The 16,838-nt window shown below is 45.9% G+C and overlaps 1 protein-coding gene across 10 annotated transcripts in view; it reads left to right on the forward strand.

Annotated features, from left to right (window-relative positions):
* The window catches only part of ACC (acetyl-CoA carboxylase), an 82,835-nt gene extending 67,939 nt beyond the window's left edge, over positions 1 to 14,896 (forward strand). For all 10 annotated transcript variants that reach the window (XM_089561046.1, XM_089561048.1, XM_089561047.1 and 7 more), the window contains 8 exons: positions 1,161 to 1,281; positions 2,473 to 2,666; positions 5,053 to 5,188; positions 6,637 to 6,901; positions 7,787 to 7,961; positions 8,918 to 9,088; positions 12,111 to 12,244; positions 12,952 to 14,896. In XM_089561046.1, coding sequence (XP_089417172.1) covers positions 1,161 to 1,281; positions 2,473 to 2,666; positions 5,053 to 5,188; positions 6,637 to 6,901; positions 7,787 to 7,961; positions 8,918 to 9,088; positions 12,111 to 12,244; positions 12,952 to 13,144 — 1,389 coding nt within the window. In that variant the 3' untranslated portion in view covers positions 13,145 to 14,896. The remainder of the gene's footprint in view (positions 1 to 1,160; positions 1,282 to 2,472; positions 2,667 to 5,052; positions 5,189 to 6,636; positions 6,902 to 7,786; positions 7,962 to 8,917; positions 9,089 to 12,110; positions 12,245 to 12,951) is intronic.
* The last annotated feature ends 1,942 nt before the right edge of the window (positions 14,897 to 16,838 follow it).

The raw sequence follows: 16,838 nt of genomic DNA on the forward strand, positions 1-16,838 counted from the left end.
CTTCTCCTTGGTTCTGCTCTCTCTACCAGTGTTTAAAACACTGAGACGTCTGCGCGGTGTAGAGGCTTCACGAAAGAGGCTCTTTCATGGAGTTTGCCCCGCCGCGGTGGCTCAGTGGCTACGGCGCTCGGCTGCTGGCCCGAAAGACGCGGGTTCGATCCCGGCCGCGGCGGCTGGAATTTCTTAGGAGGAGAAATTCTAGAGGCTCGTGTGCTGTGCGATGTCAGTGCACGTTAAAGAACCCCAGGTGGTCGAAATTTCCGGAGCCCTTCACTACGGCGTCCCTCATAGCCTGAGCTGCTTCGGGACGTTAAACCCCAATAAACCAAACCAATCTTTCATGGAGTTTTGATGTTTCATTGTAACAAAGGAATCTTTTGAGCTCAGGTTTGAGTAGAAAAAATTGATCTACCATGCAAAATAACTTCGAAGAAAGGAATGTTCTTAAGATTTAATGCTTTATCCGAGCTTCTGTGTAACCACAGCTGCCGTTAGAGTATTCTTCGATCACATTTGTGAATTGATTCCAGCCACACTGACTTCTCCACTCTCCATCATCCCTTGATAAATGTGAGTGTAGTTAAAGTAAGGCTTCAGACTTCAGCAGGTAGCATCTGTTGTGTGAGAGCACCTTGTGTGCGAGTCAGTCCCGTGAGATGTGACACAATAACTTAACTTAACAGTGCCGCCGCGGTGGCTCAGTGGCTATGGTGCTCAGCTGCTGACCCAAAAGACACGGGTTCGATCCCGGCCGCGGCGGTTGAATTTCTTTGGAGGAGAAATTCTAGAGGCCCGTGTACTGTGCGATGTCAGTGCACATTAAAGAACCCCAGGTGGTTGAAATTCCCGGAGCCCTCCACTACGGCGTCCCTCATAGCCTAAGTCGCTTTGGGACGTTAAACCCCATAAACCAAACCAAACAATAACTTAACAGATTTTTTCAGACAGGTGCAGTGGTTGACATAGACATAAAAACATAAAATGACCTTTACTTTTATAGCATTGACAACGTAAGTGGTGAAGTCAGCTCCAGAAGCGCCATTCAGTGGAACTTGTTTGGCATTATTTGCTTATTCATCTAATGTATTTTGTCCAGTTAACCTTGTAGTACTTGTCAAACTTGTCAATAAGGTTGTTAACGGACGTCCGTGTGCATGCAGTACAAGGGTGCCAAGCTTCCCATCACGGAGTCTCTGGACCCAATCGACAGAGACGTCGTGTACACCCCGTCCAAGGTTCCCTATGATCCCAGATGGCTGCTGGCCGGACGCGACAGCCCAAGTGAGTTGTGGATGCGGCATTTAATTTTGACTTGTCGTGCTACATTTGTTTTTCTTTTTTTGGCCTTACTTGATAGCTGCACTTTGTCATATCATTATAGTTATTATTTTTATGACATGTTGTTCAGTTCTTGGACTTTAAGTTGGAAGTGGCACTTTCTCAGTCTCCTTCTGACCTCCTTTGCATGACAGACTTTGCATGACAGACAGACAGACTCCTTTGCATGACAAGGTCATCCCTCTCGCAGGCTGACTGTTGACCTCATTACGGGAAAAAAAAATTAAGTTAGGAGGATGCGCTATTTGAGTGTGTAGACTGAGTACATGACCTCAGTACTCTGGTCGAAAGCAGCTTAGGTGCCTTCATTGAGGCTTGCTGAGAAAGAGTTCCTGTGGGTGGAGCTGTTGGTGACGTGTGTTGCATGATCGTGCATTGCCTGACTGCATGTATGCGTTCACTCCCTCGTAAAGAGCTGCTTATTTTGTTCCACTATTCTGGACGCGGGGTGATGGTCCTGTTGGAACTCGGTCATATATTTAAGAAGCTGCACTGAGTTCAAACTGTGCAAGAAAAAATTGCGAAGGAACAAGCAGGACGAAGTGCAACTGTCACCTGGGCTAATCTCGCTGTGTTCTTCGGCTGTCGACCACAGGCTACAAGGCAGGCCGCCTGGGTCGCCTACCTTGTTCTGTGACCCTCTCTGTCATGACCGGGGCAACATAAAAAAAAATAAACACATCTAAAAGTGTAAGCGTATCGTTCTGTGGCTTGCCCAAGGTTGTTGAGGAATTAACACAACTAGCTTGAGAAGCCTTATTTAAACAATGTTGACTGCATCCATTTGTTTTTGCCTATGAGTTACAAATATGCTTTTAAAATACTTGACTATAAATGTCTGATGAGATAGAAAAATCAGGTGACAGAAAAGGTATGTACAAGCAGCTCTATGTGGCTTGCCTGACATGCTCATCATTCGAACCCTGTGATGATTTAATAGCGGAACATGAATTCTTCGTGAAGGAAGGCTGTCCTTGGTGATTTTTAATGTGGGTTAGGTTGTGTCTTATGGCTCTTGATAAAGAGCAACTTGAACTCGTCCCAAACACGACACCTGTGGATACTAAACACACCTACTTGGTCAGCCTTAGTCTTATTGCGGTGCTTTTTTCTTGCTTTTTGCCTTGAATGTAGACTTGCCTGGCTTCTGGGAGGACGGCTTCTTCGACCGTGGCTCCTTCATGGAGGTGATGCAGCAGTGGGCCCAGACCGTCGTCTGCGGCCGTGCCCGCCTCGGCGGCATTCCGGTCGGTGTCGTCGCGGTCGAGACGCGGACGGTGGAGATTGACATCCCCGCTGACCCTGCCAACCTCGACTCTGAGGCGAAGGTGTGCTTTTCTGTTTTACAGCAGGGTTCATGATGTTTGGCATCCGATTAAGTCTTGACATCACAGTCATGTGACCTATAAGTGCCGGTGCAGACCGGGGGTAGACTGACTATTGAGCGTCCCCCAGAGCTCGGGCGACCCCTTGATATAGTGGTATGACCACGCTTACTGTAATACCCCAAGTTCCATCATCACTCAATCGCTCGTTATGTGCCCAAGCTCGTGAAGAAAGTTACAGCTGGTGTTGAAACTCGCCACATCTTTGGTGGTCACCGGTTATCCTTTCCCTTTTCACTTTTTATCGTTGAGGAGGGCCACATCAGCTCGTCGCGAGTGACGTAAAAGCTCACTGATAAAAGCGCTAGCTATAATGTGGTGAGAGATGTTGGGATGTAAACCTCACCAGTAAGTGCACTTTGACTGCTTCACTTACGCATTGCACTCAAGGACAGGGTTTGCAGACATGGGTGTGGAAAAAATAAATCTTGTTTTAGCACCCACTTTCACCTTCTCTAGCTTTCAAAAAAAAAAAGACAGGGGAGGTGGTGCCAATTTCACAGTCCTCTTAAAGGTGCACTGAAGAGGAATCTGAACTTGTCTTCTTGCCGCGGGAACTCGATCCACACGTTGCAAGCATTCTTAGAAACTGCGACTTATTGCCCTGTGTGGCCAATTTCCCTAATTAAATCGAATTAACGCCCGGCTCCCGCCCTTTTTTTTTTAATTCTGCCTCGTACGGTGGGCGGAGTCGACCAACGCGTGGAGCGCCTTTCACACAGTCCAGTGGCGGCTTGCCGCTCTGCCATCGGCGGAGTAATACGTAGTAGTCCGTAGAAGCAAATAGTCCGCGCGTATTTTTATTTCTGCAGGCTTATTTTGCGGTTATATTATCTGCAAATGAAACTATTTATTCATGGAAACCTAAAAAACAAAATAAAGCGAAAGCAAAGCCTCCACGGAGCTGGCTGAAAGGAACTTCACGCGTTGGTCGACTCCACCCATCGTACGAGGCAGAATTAAAAAAAAAGGGCGGGAGCCGGACGTTAATTCGATTTAATTAGGGAAATCGGCCATACAGGGCAATAAGTTTCAGTTTGTAAGAATGCTAGGAACGTGTAGATCGAGTTCCCGCGGCAAAAAGACAAGTTCAGAATCCTCTTCAGTGCACCTTTAACACTTGCTTATGGTACCTGGCAGAACTTTGGTACGCATAACTACTATATCCTATTTTTGCAGCCCTGAAATTCAGCCTTGGTGCGAAATTTAAGAGAGATTCGTGATGAATACCGTATTTACTCGCGTAATAGGCGCACTCGCATAATAGGCGCACCCCTAGTTAGGGCGCGAAAAATCAGATTTTTTTATTTCCGCGCATAACAGGCGCACCCCGAACTTGGGACTGTGATCAATACTGTATTTACACGATTGCAAGACGACGCCTCGCCACCCCCCGCTTCCCAATCTTTATTTTAACAAAGTTTTTGCTGAACTGACTACTAGTCCCTACTAGTGCTGCTGCCGTCGCAGCTGCTGCGGACCCACAGCACATACAACGACATCGCGTAGAACAGCCGCACACAGTTTTCAGGGATGCTCACTTTAAACGTCTGTTTGGAAAGCTTCATCTCCAGCCGGAAACGTTCCCGACTTAGGCCCACGAAAACCTCGGCGCCTGGAGTCGCGTACGAAAATTTAGGGACGCCACAGTCGCACCTGCCGCACTTCTCGGCCACGTCGTATTTTCCGACCTGCCGCACGCTTGCCGTGTTCGAGAGCAAACTCCCAGCCGTGTAGCTGTTAAGGTGCTTGCCCGTGGAGCTAAAACAGCAACGCTCCGCGGCAAAGCCATAAACCACGATGAACTATAGCGCTATCGCTAATCCCGGCACATGACAGCAACAACAACAAAAAAAAACGAGCTGGAGATGCTGATGGCGATATTGATAGCGAAAGCTCGCGGCGGAGGAAAACGATGATGATGAGCATGGCCTTGGGCGCCCTCCGTGAATGGCGTCTGGAAGCTCCTGTGCGCATGCGTGGCCACCGCGATCAAGTGCCCGTTGCGCGCAGCCGGAGCCGATCGTGGAGGCCTCGGCGCGTGGATTCCTAAGGCTATTCCCGCGTGTGTCGTGGAAAGTTTCGGTGCGGCCCTTACACGGATCTTTTTTTTTACATTTTCTTCGCGAGAACGGGGTGCGGCCCGTACACGAGTGGGTTTACGCGGTGTGTTCAATTTTGCGAGTCGAAAAATTTCCGGAAATTTTACCCCACGTAATAGGCGCACCCCAAACTTTGAGCCGAATTTTCTGGGAAAAAAGTGCGCCTATTATGCGAGTAAATACGGTACTTGCACATGTGTTCACGCTGTCACCGCGTGGCTGTGCAGGTGCTGTCCCAAGCCGGCCAGGTGTGGTTCCCCGACTCTGCCTACAAGACGGCGCAGGCCATCAACGACTTCAACCGAGAGGAGCTGCCCCTGTTCGTCTTCGCCAACTGGCGAGGCTTTTCAGGAGGCATGAAAGGTGGGCTGTCCCTCCCTTTGAGACGGGGATTTAGACAGGACTAAAGTCAGTGGTCACAGGCAGTTGGAACTCAGTTCATTCAACCAAAGCTGCCTTAAAAGCATGATTACAATCCCCCATTGTTACAGGACAGCTTTTCCATCAGCTGTGCTCTTGCAATACACAGAAGTCTCTATCTTATACAATCTCTATCTTATACAATCTCTATCTTATACAATCTCTATCTTATGCATTACCTTCGCTGTTAAACTTACTAGACCGACAAAATTTTGATCCCTCCAGAAACCGAAACTGTCGCATTAGACGTTTTTGTCAACTTCTTCATTTGCAAGACTAAACCATGCCTTCCTATTCGCCTAATTTTGTTCACCACTGTTGCTTATGTGTGTTGATTTATCTGTATTACCTTTTGTTGCTTCTCTGATTGATTGCCGTCTTGTTTCATTCTGTATTACCCGTTGCTTTGTGATATTTTTTCATTTTTTTTTGTGTGTAAGACTGGCCGTCATCCTGCTGTCATGCCAACTAACAAGGGGTCGGGACCTCGTCAAGCTGTTCGAGCTTTTAGTCCCGTACTCCTCCTTTTCTAAGGAAATAAAATGAATGATTGATTGATTGATTGATTGATTGATTGATTGATTGATTGATTGAAGTAACACCCGCCACGGTGGCTCAGTGGCTTTGGCATTTGGCTGCCTATCCCATGGTTGCGGGTTCAATCCGAGCCACAGCGGCCGTATTTCAAAGGGAGGGGAAATGTAGAAACAACCATGTGCTGTGCAAAGTCAGTGCATGTCAAGAACCCCAGGTGGTTTGAATTAGTATCACAGCCCTCCACTACGGCATCCCTCAAAGCCTATATATGTCACTTCAGGACATTAAAGAAAACTTTTTTTACAGAAGTTATGAAGTGCTGTTGCTACAGTGTGAGAAGTATGGCAGGCACTTGGAAACAATCAAAAATTTTAATTCAACATTACATTAAGCAGCAAGTGTCTCTAAACTAGTTTGTATAAACTAGCCTTACTATATCTAGCAGTTATATTAACTAGCTTTTACTGTAATCTTTTATTCCATGGTCTGGTCCCATAGAGATTGACATCCATGCTTTGAACTGTGACAAACTATATTATGAACGCAAATATAGCTTTAACATAAACCTTAACTGGAATGGTTTTATTACATGGATCAGCAATTTTGTGATCACCACTTGCAGATAAACTTCTCATAGCCTCAGTCGCTTTGGGACGTTAAACCCCATAAACCAACCAACCAACTTTCAGATAAACTGTCGCTAACAACCAGTGTGAATGGGTACATCAAATTTGGCCGTGTTAGACTCTAAGCAACAAAACGGAGTAATAGGTACGTCTCAGAGGTTACCTTGATAAGGAACAGGACCTCCAATTTTGTTTTTTTTCTTTTTTATTTTTGCTCTCCCTGTGTAGACATGTACGACCAGGTTCTGAAGTTTGGCGCCTACATCGTGGACGCACTGCACACCTACCGCCAGCCTGTGCTGGTGTACATTCCTCCATACGGCGAGCTCCGCGGAGGCGCCTGGGCCGTCGTCGATGCTGCCATCAACCCGCAGCAGATGGAAATGTACGCTGACCCTGACAGCCGGGGTGGAGTGCTGGAGCCCGAGGGCACAGTCGAGATCCGGTTCCGCAAGAAGGACCTGCTAAAGGCCATGCACCGTGTTGATGCCAGGTTGGTGGAAGTGGCTTTTGTTGACGGGATTCTCAACAAAGAAGTGGCCACTTATGTTCCACTGAAACTAAAGCTTCACTATCACGAAAGAATGTTTTAAAGTTTCGGAAACCTCGATGTTAGCAAGAGTTAGGATGATTAGACTGAAGTGCGCATTGCTCTGTCTGAGAACAACCTGTGCAGTTTCACAGATCTCCGTTTGGACCAGTATCTGAAATTCCGCTCCATTACATTCTGCCGTCTACTTATCATCCACTGTTCTGACTGGTTTGGCAGAATACTGGAATCTAGAGATAGATGCAGTTACTGTAGAATTCTTGACCTTTTGCTGGTTCAAGCCATTGCCTCAGAGCAAGTGTTGACTGAACGAATCCAAACTTGCCTCTTTAAGCACTTAGTACGAAACTCGCATCCAACGTGCTTTGGTTGTGAAAAGTGCCTGTAACAAATCTGCCATGCCTGCTGTTCTCTTTGAAAAAAAATCGCATTTTCTTTTTGGTTTACTAATTAGTCAGCTCTAGTTGAGCCTACTTCGTCAGAACTAGGAAGGAAATAGTGTTCACCTCGCTGACATGCCTCTGCGGCCATACTTGAAAACTCATCATTGTGTGCTGCTGTTTGTCCCGTAACAGCACCTCATTGCACGATGATGTTTGTCGTGAAGCAGCATTGCACCATTGCATGTTGCTGTTTGTCCCGTAACAGCGCCTCATTGCACGATGATGTTTGTCATGAAGCAGCAGTGCATCATTGCACGATGATGTTTGTCGTGAAGCAGCATTGCACGATGATGTTTGTCCTGAAGCAGCAGTGCACCATTGCATGTTGCTGTTTGTCCTGTAACAGTGTCTCATCGTTGCACAATGCTGCTCTTTGTCCTGGCAGGTGCCGTGAGATCCTGGCCCAGCTGGGCACGGCTGATCCCGAGAAGAAGGCCTCCCTCGAGGCAGAGCTGCACAAGCGTGAACAGCAGCTGCTGCCCATGTACCACCAGGTGGCACTGTCCTTTGCCGACCTGCACGACATGCCCGCCCGCATGCAGGAGAAAGGCGTCATCCAGGTGGGTAGCCCCCCCCCGCTCTCTGTTGTGCGGGTGTTTCATCACTCATCGGAGCTGTGCAGGCTCATGAAGCTTGCAGTGCATTTCATCTGACTCACCTGCGCTTGGTCGAACTGGTGTGATGTAGTGAAGCCACTATCCACCCAGCGATTTTTATTATCTCTCCCTGAAGTGAGGGGCTGAGTATCTAGATTTTATTTGTTGTTTGTTTGGTTTACTGGGGTTTAACGTCCCACAGTCACTCAGGCTATGAGGGACGCCGTAGTGGAGGGCTGCGGAAATTTCGACCACCTTGGGGCTCTTTAAACATGCACTGACATCACACAGCACACGGGCCTCTAGAATTTCGCCTCCATTGAAATTCGACTGCTGCGGCAGGGATCGAACGCGCGTCTTCCGGGTCAGCAGCCGAGCACCATAACCACTGAGCCACCGCGGTGGCTTTATTTTTACACGCCTGACCATGGCATTTCGCTCCCGCGCCCAAGGTTGGGCTCTGCATATTGATAGAGGCAAACATCTCGAATAAAAAAAAAAAGTGCAAACAAAAGTGCCCATGTGCTGTGCAATGTTAGTGCACATAAATGAACATGATGTGCTAATGCAGTAGTAGCACTGAATTAATTGATGAGTTTCGGGGAACACATGAATGAGTTGGAAAGTGAGAGCAAATGAAGAACCGAATACATTGCTCAGTGCGCAAATTATGCTGCTAGGTGTTGCTAGAGAAGTTGCTGCTAGAGAGTGCCAAACAGCAGTATGTTAAGTGCAAAATAAAAGAAACTGCGAGCTCAAACAAAATGAAGGGGTCACTCTAGTCAGTAATTATACATGCTGTATTGAAATTTTCAACTCTCAGCCTGCTATCGTGTCAGTAACATTGTCTAATGGTTTGGGTTGTTGGAACGGCAAGCCGCACGTGTGACCGACAGCACCACCTCTTTGTCTCTGTGAAGGACGTGGTCCCCTGGTGCAAGTCGCGGTGCCAGCTGTACTGGCGGCTGCGCCGGCGTCTGCTGCAAGATGCGGTCAAGCGGGACATCCGTCAGGTGCGGCCGCAGCTCGGTGACGGCGAGATGGAGAGCATGCTGCGACGGTGGTTCGTCGAGTCCATGGGTGCCGTCAAGGTCAGTAAATGTGACATGAAAGATGACTCACTTCATGAAAACTTACCTTACCAGGCACATAATTCGCGAATGCAGAAGCGCGTCACCACTGATTACCTACCTAAGTACTGCCTTGTTGCTGTGGAGTGTTGCAAGCTCTGTCATAAAACGATGATGTAAATCATGTCTCTCGTTGGCTCAGAGTGGTCGCATCTAAGATATCCTGCATTAAATTCTTGCAAAAAATTTACACCGCCTTTATTGCATGCTCACACATGTAATTCTTATCTCCCATATGCCTAACCTAAGTACTGCTGGGGAGTAGGGCGAGCTCTGTCATAAAACGGTGATGTAAATCATGTCTCTTGTCGGCTCACAGTGGTCGCATCTAAGATATCCTGCATTAAATTCTTGCAAAAAAAATTACGCCGCCTTTATTGCATGCTCACACATGTAATTCTTATCTCCCATATGCCTAACCTAAGTACTGCTGGGGAGTAGGGCGAGCTCTGTCATAAAACGGTGATGTAAATCATGTCTCTTGTCGGCTCACAGTGGTCGCATCTAAGATATCCTGCATTAAATTCTTGCAAAAAAATTTACACCGCCTTTATTGCATGCTCACACATGTAATTCTTATCTCCCATATGCCTAACCTAAGTACTGCTGGGGAGTAGGGCGAACTCTGTCATAAAACGGTGATGTAAATCATGTCTCTTGTCGGCTCACAGTGGTCGCATCTAAGATATCCTGCATTAAATTCTTGCAAAAAAATTTACGCCGCCTTTATTGCATGCTCACACATGTAATTCTTATCTCCCATATGCCTAACCTAAGTACTGCTGGGGAGTAGGGCGAGCTCTGTCATAAAACGGTGATGTAAATCATGTCTCTTGTCGGCTCACAGTGGTCGCATCTAAGATATCCTGCATTAAATTCTTGCAAAAAATTTACGCCGCCTTTATTGCATGCTCACACATGTAATTCTTATCTCCCATATGCCTAACCTAAGTACTGCTGGGGAGTAGGGCGAGCTCTGTCATAAAACGGTGATGTAAATCATGTCTCTTGTCGGCTCACAGTGGTCGCATCTAAGATATCCTGCATTAAATTCTTGCAAAAAAATTTACACCGCCTTTATTGCATGCTCACACATGTAATTCTTATCTCCCATATGCCTAACCTAAGTACTGCTGGGGAGTAGGGCGAGCTCTGTCATAAAACGGTGATGTAAATCATGTCTCTTGTCGGCTCACAGTGGTCTCATCTAAGATATCCTGCATTAAATTCTTGCAAAAAAATTTACACCGCCTTTATTGCATGCTCACACATGTAATTCTTATCTCCCATATGCCTAACCTAAGTACTGCTGGGGAGTAGGGCGAGCTCTGTCATAAAACGGTGATGTAAATCATGTCTCTTGTCGGCTCACAGTGGTCGCATCTAAGATATCCTGCATTAAATTCTTGCAAAAAAATTTACGCCGCCTTTATTGCATGCTCACACATGTAATTCTTATCTCCCATATACCTAACCTAAGTACTGCTGTGGAGTGTGGCGAGCTGTGTCATAAAATGATGATGCAAATCATGTCTCTTCATTCTAAGTGGTCGCATCTAAGATATCCTGCATTAAATTCTTGCAAAAAGATTTACACCGCCTTTATTGCATGCTCACACATGTGATTCTTATCTCCTATATTCCTAACCTTAGTACTGCTGTGGAGTGTGGCGAGCTCTGTCATAAAATGATGATGCAAATCATGTCTCTTTGTTCAAAGTGGTCGCATCTAAGATATCCTGCATTGAATTCTTGCAAAAAAATTTACACCGCCTTTATTGCATGCTCACACATGTAATTCTTATCTCCCATATGCCTAACCTAAGTACTGCTGGGGAGTAGGGCGAGCTCTGTCATAAAACGGTGATGTAAATCATGTCTCTTGTCGGCTCACAGTGGTCGCATCTAAGATATCCTGCATTAAATTCTTGCAAAAAAATTTACACCGCCTTTATTGCATGCTCACACATGTAATTCTTATCTCCCATATGCCTAACCTAAGTACTGCTGGGGAGTAGGGCGAGCTCTGTCATAAAACGGTGATGTAAATCATGTCTCTTGTCGGCTCACAGTGGTCGCATCTAAGATATCCTGCATTAAATTCTTGCAAAAAAATTTACGCCGCCTTTATTGCATGCTCACACATGTAATTCTTATCTCCCATATACCTAACCTAAGTACTGCTGTGGAGTGTGGCGAGCTGTGTCATAAAATGATGATGCAAATCATGTCTCTTCATTCTAAGTGGTCGCATCTAAGATATCCTGCATTAAATTCTTGCAAAAAAAATTTACGCCGCCTTTATTGCATGCTCACACATGTAATTCTTATCTCCCATATGCCTAACCTAAGTACTGCTGTGGAGTGTGGCGAGCTGTGTCATAAAATGATGATGCAAATCATGTCTCTTCAAAAGTGGTCGCATCTAAGATATCCTGCATTGAATTCTTGCAAAAAGATTTACACCGCCTTTATTGCATGCTCACACATGTGATTCTTATCTCCCATATGCCTAACGAGTAGGGGTGTGCGAATATTGAAATTTTTTGTATGCGAATCGTGTTCGAATGTGGGGGAAAAAATGCCTCCGAATATCAAATGGAACATTATATATATGCTCGATATGAAAAAAAAAATTTTCAGGAGATAAATAGACAAGCATTGTGGTCCTTATTTTTTCGAAACAGTGTGCAGTCTTTGCAGCTGAAATTAAACATAACTGGACTGACGGAGCCGCATAAAAAAAAATGACTAACCCGGAAGTGCACACTGCTTGACTGGGGAGCGTAACAGCGTGTAACTTGTGATGTGGTTGCACAAAATGAGTGGCATAACTAAATAACATGCTTGGCAGTAAAACCTCATAAAAATTCGGACCTAAAAGATCGAAGAAATGACCAAATTATCCGAAAGTTACTTCAGTTACTTTGGGTTTTCTTTATAGTTTTCTGAATGTACTTTCTTTTTTTCCTGACACCTGCAGCAGTACCTGTGGGAGAATGACCTGGCCGTGACCAACTGGCTTGAAGAGCAGCTTGACCCCAAGATGGAGCGCTCGCTCGTCAACGAGAACATCCAGTGCCTGAGGAGGGACGCAGCGATCTCACAGATCAAGGGGTCAGTATTCATCTCCAGTCTTGTTTCTGCACACGTTCTGCGTGAAGCAGTCTCCCCGACAGCTTGATTCCCTGTCGATTCTGTGCAGTAAATGACCCAAAAGGTGCCTTTCTTGGGTAGTTGCCCATTGCATTGCTCACAAGATGTAGTCTACGACGTCACCAGCCATCTCCAAGTAGCTGAATAGAATACGCTGTGTACAAGCTGTGCTTGTGGTGTTTGTTGATCTGTGAAATCGCTGTGCAGTTTGGTTGGTATGTGACCAAACCGTTGTGCTTGAAAAAGAGCTGCTGCGAACACTATGTACTAATACCACTGTGCTCAGAATTACCTGCAACAAGTGCCTAGTAGTCAGTGTAGTAAATCAACACATCTTCATGTGCCACTCCAAATGTGCACACGGACATCTTAAAACTATAAAAAGGGGTAATCTCACTACCAGATTGCTTCCTGATCTTGCTGTAATGTCTTTTCTTTACACACTTCTGTTCTTTTCAACTTCGCTTAATGCGGACTGCATTGACGTCCCCGTTACTGTATTGAGCGTAGTAGTGCATTATTTTGTTGAGGCAGACAATGGATGAGGGAACTATTAAAAAAGAATCAAATATTCTCAGCGTGCAGTGCGTGCTTCTTACAGCAACGAAAGAAATTTCATTGCTTGCTTCTTGTTCACAAACTTTGTGAATTCCCTTTCTTCCGTACAGTGTGCTCAGTGTCAACCCAGAAGTGATCATGGACTCAGCCGTGCACATAGTCCAACAGCTGACTCCGCAGCAGCGCTCCGACCTGCTGGCAACCATCCGGACCCTTGAAAGCGATCCGCTGCCTACTGCAGCGGCGGCGACAAGCAACGAGTCGCCAACAACTCCCCCTTCGTCGTCGGACTCGGCGTCTTGACAGCCCGCTCCGTCGGCGCGGCCGCCAAAGTCCGAGCGGAACCGCGGCAGCCGGCGCCGCAAGCGGAGGACGTAAAGAAGAGCTGCTCCTCTGCTGTGCCAAATTTACAAGCTCCGCTGAAAAAAAAAAACCAGTCAGAGACAGGGACACCGTAGCCAGACTCTTTTTGGCCAGTTGTGACCGGTGTTTCATCACCAAGAACCAGACCTACCTGAACTGTTCCTGTTCCGAAGATGCCAGCTGAAGATGGATTTGTTGAGAGCGACATTGTTGAAGTTGTCTGCGTGCTACTGCCTTGCATTTTAGAGACTGCTTTTCGCCTTTTCTTTTTCAACGATTTACCTGCGTTACATCCTTGTTTGTTATTCTTTTTTATCTGAACGCCTTCCGCTGCATGCATATGCATGCAATATTTTTGTAGTAGGAAGCTATGCTGCGACCTTTCTATGTTTAGCTGCTGAAAGCTCAGTTTCTCATTTTTACATGCGGCTTTCTCAGATCTTTTCACTAGAAGGCGTTATCAGTATTCCGCTCAAAGTGCTTTTAGGTGCAGTAAATTTTTTTTTCTCCCCCAAGATCAAGTCGGCCGTTAAAAGTACAATCGCCACATGAGTGCCCGGGTTAGTCAGGACGCAGTTTTTATTCCACATATCTTCTTCCGTGGTAGTCTTATGCACGACTGATATGCATAAAAAAAAAACTGAAAAAAGCCTTGTCTCTGTCAGGGAGTGAAAAGGCAGCTTGCTGGTGTGCGCCATTTTGGACCTCGCTGGTTTAATCCTCTCTCAGTGAAGCTTGCCTCGGGCCTAACTATCTTCCTTTTCGTAAGCTTCCCTTTCATGGCAGTGTCTCATTAACTTGTTGCATTGTTTCAAAAGGCATAGTGGATGCCTTGAGTGTGTTGCTAATTGGCAGCTGCAGAGTATTGCGTACCTTCGTGCAAATCTCGCAAAGAAGGTGGGGCCAGATTTTATTATCGATTTCATCAGTTTTTTCTTTTTAATTGTGTGACTTTGCGGTGTGTTCTTTGTTTCATTCTGTAGGTATTGCATAACAGGCAAGTTTTCATGGTAAATCATTTGAGGCATGCCCATTATCACGAATTTTTGCGAAAAATCAGTTTTCAGGTTCGGGATCGTGAGACACCTCTGACTGCTCACAGTTCGATGATGCCGAGCAATGCTGAGTGATTGGAGAGCTGAGAATAGTTTACTTGCTGTGTCCACTGCCTCGGAGTTCAATTTCTCTCTGGTGGTGGCATTGCTTGTAGAGAACGAATAGCCGTTTGATAGAAAGTGCTGGCCATTTGTAGACTTTGTACATATGAACTTGCCGAAACTTCCAACTCAGTGTCCTTTTGTCCGTGTAGGTGTAAATAGTATCTGGCTTTCCAAAACTTTAGGAGCAAATGATTAATGTGAAGGTGAAATACTCGTGTAGTGCAATGCGACCCTGTGTTGTCATTTTACTTGAAGAATACGTTTGTTGGCTTATTAAACTGATCCAACGTGCCTGTCTCACAAGTTTACTGCAATGGCATTACAGTGTCGCGATTTCCTTCTGCGCATTGTGCATTTTTTTCATAGAGCGCAAACACACATCGTGTTGAGAAAAACCATATTTATTTTTGTAATAACACCAGACGAAGGAGGAAGGTGGTGTGTTTGGAAACTCCCGCACTTGTCAGATGTAAATACATTGCTGACACGCACAGCATTCTTGTATCATGGAAATAAACAATGCATTCTCAGATTGGTGGTTTATTTTTTTCAGTACATAGATTCTTAGCCTCCACCTTGAAAGTTGTGTCTGCAAAAAAAAGCCCGCGCATTTTGTCGCCACCGAGATCCTATGCCATCTTTCGACCAATGCTGAAGCTGTACCATTAAAACTATGACGGACCCTAACAGGACACCACAGTACACAGTGCGAAGACACTTTTTTTTCTTTCAATGCGTTATTACTAGGGCCCGGAAATTTAGGCATTTGCCTAAACATGCCTATAAATGCCTAAACGGGGGATTTTTGCACTTGCCTGTCTTTTTGTCATTTTTTAGCAAATACCTATTTTACCGCATTTTTTGCCTATAAATGCCTAAATCCGGCACTTCGGTCCTCGGTGCCGTTTTTCAATTTTGAGACGTGTCGAAGTGCGGTGAAAGGCGCGCGCCGATGCACACACAAAAGACGCAGGTCTCGCTGAACGTTTTTCTCGAATTGTAACTTGAACGCAATGTAACGAAGTGTTTATCTCGAAGTGTAGCAAGAGACGAGTTTGGAAAGAGACCTGACATACATTAGTGCAATCTTCTCAACATTGACGGAAAGGATGACAAAGTTGGAAAAGGCTGGACTCTCAATAGATGAATCGTTGAAAGTAGTGACAGAAGCACCAGCAGCACTTCAGGGACTGGAAGGAAAGGGATCTACTGCTTCTACGAAGATGCAACAATTGGTAGAAAAAAATAGATGCCTAGAAACAATTTCCCTAATCGTAGACTTTGTACGCGGAGATGATACGGCCACATCACCTGAAGGCCTAAGCCTTTATCAACTCTCATGTTTTAGGTTCGCGCCACTAACTTCATGTGATGTCAAAATAAGCCTTTTAAAGTGCAAAGCTATGCTTAGCGAAAACCGAAGGAGCTTAATGTTCGAAAACCCGAGAATGCGCTTTATTGCTTCAGTTGAGGACTGCGTACGCTCTGTGCTTGACTTACAAATCTTGTACATATGAATAAAGAGCGCCTATTTTTGCTTTATAGCGCCTATTTCAATACTTTTTAGAGCCTAGATGCCTGCCTATTCCGGGGTTCTTTAGTGCCTAAATTTCCGGGCCCTATTTATTAGAAAGCTCCGTGCGAGCAGAAATGGCAACCGCTGTCACGTGTGGTGCAAGGCACATGACTCTGTGCAAATCTTATGACATCACGACCTGCCTGCAATGGCAGGTGGCAACTTACATGCTAGATTATCAGCAAACTGCCCATCGTGGCAGTTACTTCGGTAGCAAGATGGTGCTAGGGAAGAAGAACCTGGATCTCGCCAGGATCCAGGTTCTGTAAAGCAGAGAATGACCCAATTCCGCATATACGGGTATTCACCCATCAACACTACCTCGTTGTACCCTTAAAGGGGCTGCGAAACACTGCTTGGGGGGGATACCAGCTATACTTCAGGTGGGTTCTTTATGTCACACAGATGCTGACTTAAAAAGAATTACAGGAATCGATGCACAGGAACGGGAGTTATTCAGTGGAGAAATTTCAAAATACAAGCAAACAAAACGCTGCCCTCAACTCGATTTTGGCGGGGCTTCCCACTCCTATTTCACTCTCCCAATGACGGCACCTGGCGCAACCAATCAAAACAGCCAGCCAGAGCACGTCGCGGAAGTTTGTACTCTGTGGTTGCCTGCTCCCTGTAACTCGTTCTTGCTGAGACTGGCAGCGTCGTTTCCATGCCAGAGCGCCCCTGGTGGTGTATTTGTATTTTACTTGCTTTGCAGGGCTCTTATCTAAGACAAACAAGTTGTTTTTGTTGATCTAATATAAAACGCAGACAGGTGCAAAATGTGTCTATTTATTCGCACAATTTGCAGTATATTTACTGTTTGTCCGATCATCAAGCTCGCGCCAGGTGATGTCATATCCGCTGCTAAAAACCCGCCACTGTGTGGCGACACCATCAGAAC

Source organism: Amblyomma mixtum, chromosome 9 (genome assembly GCF_055824585.1).
Source record: "Amblyomma mixtum isolate Tamu chromosome 9, ASM5582458v1, whole genome shotgun sequence".
Lineage (NCBI taxonomy): Eukaryota > Metazoa > Arthropoda > Arachnida > Ixodida > Ixodidae > Amblyomma > Amblyomma mixtum.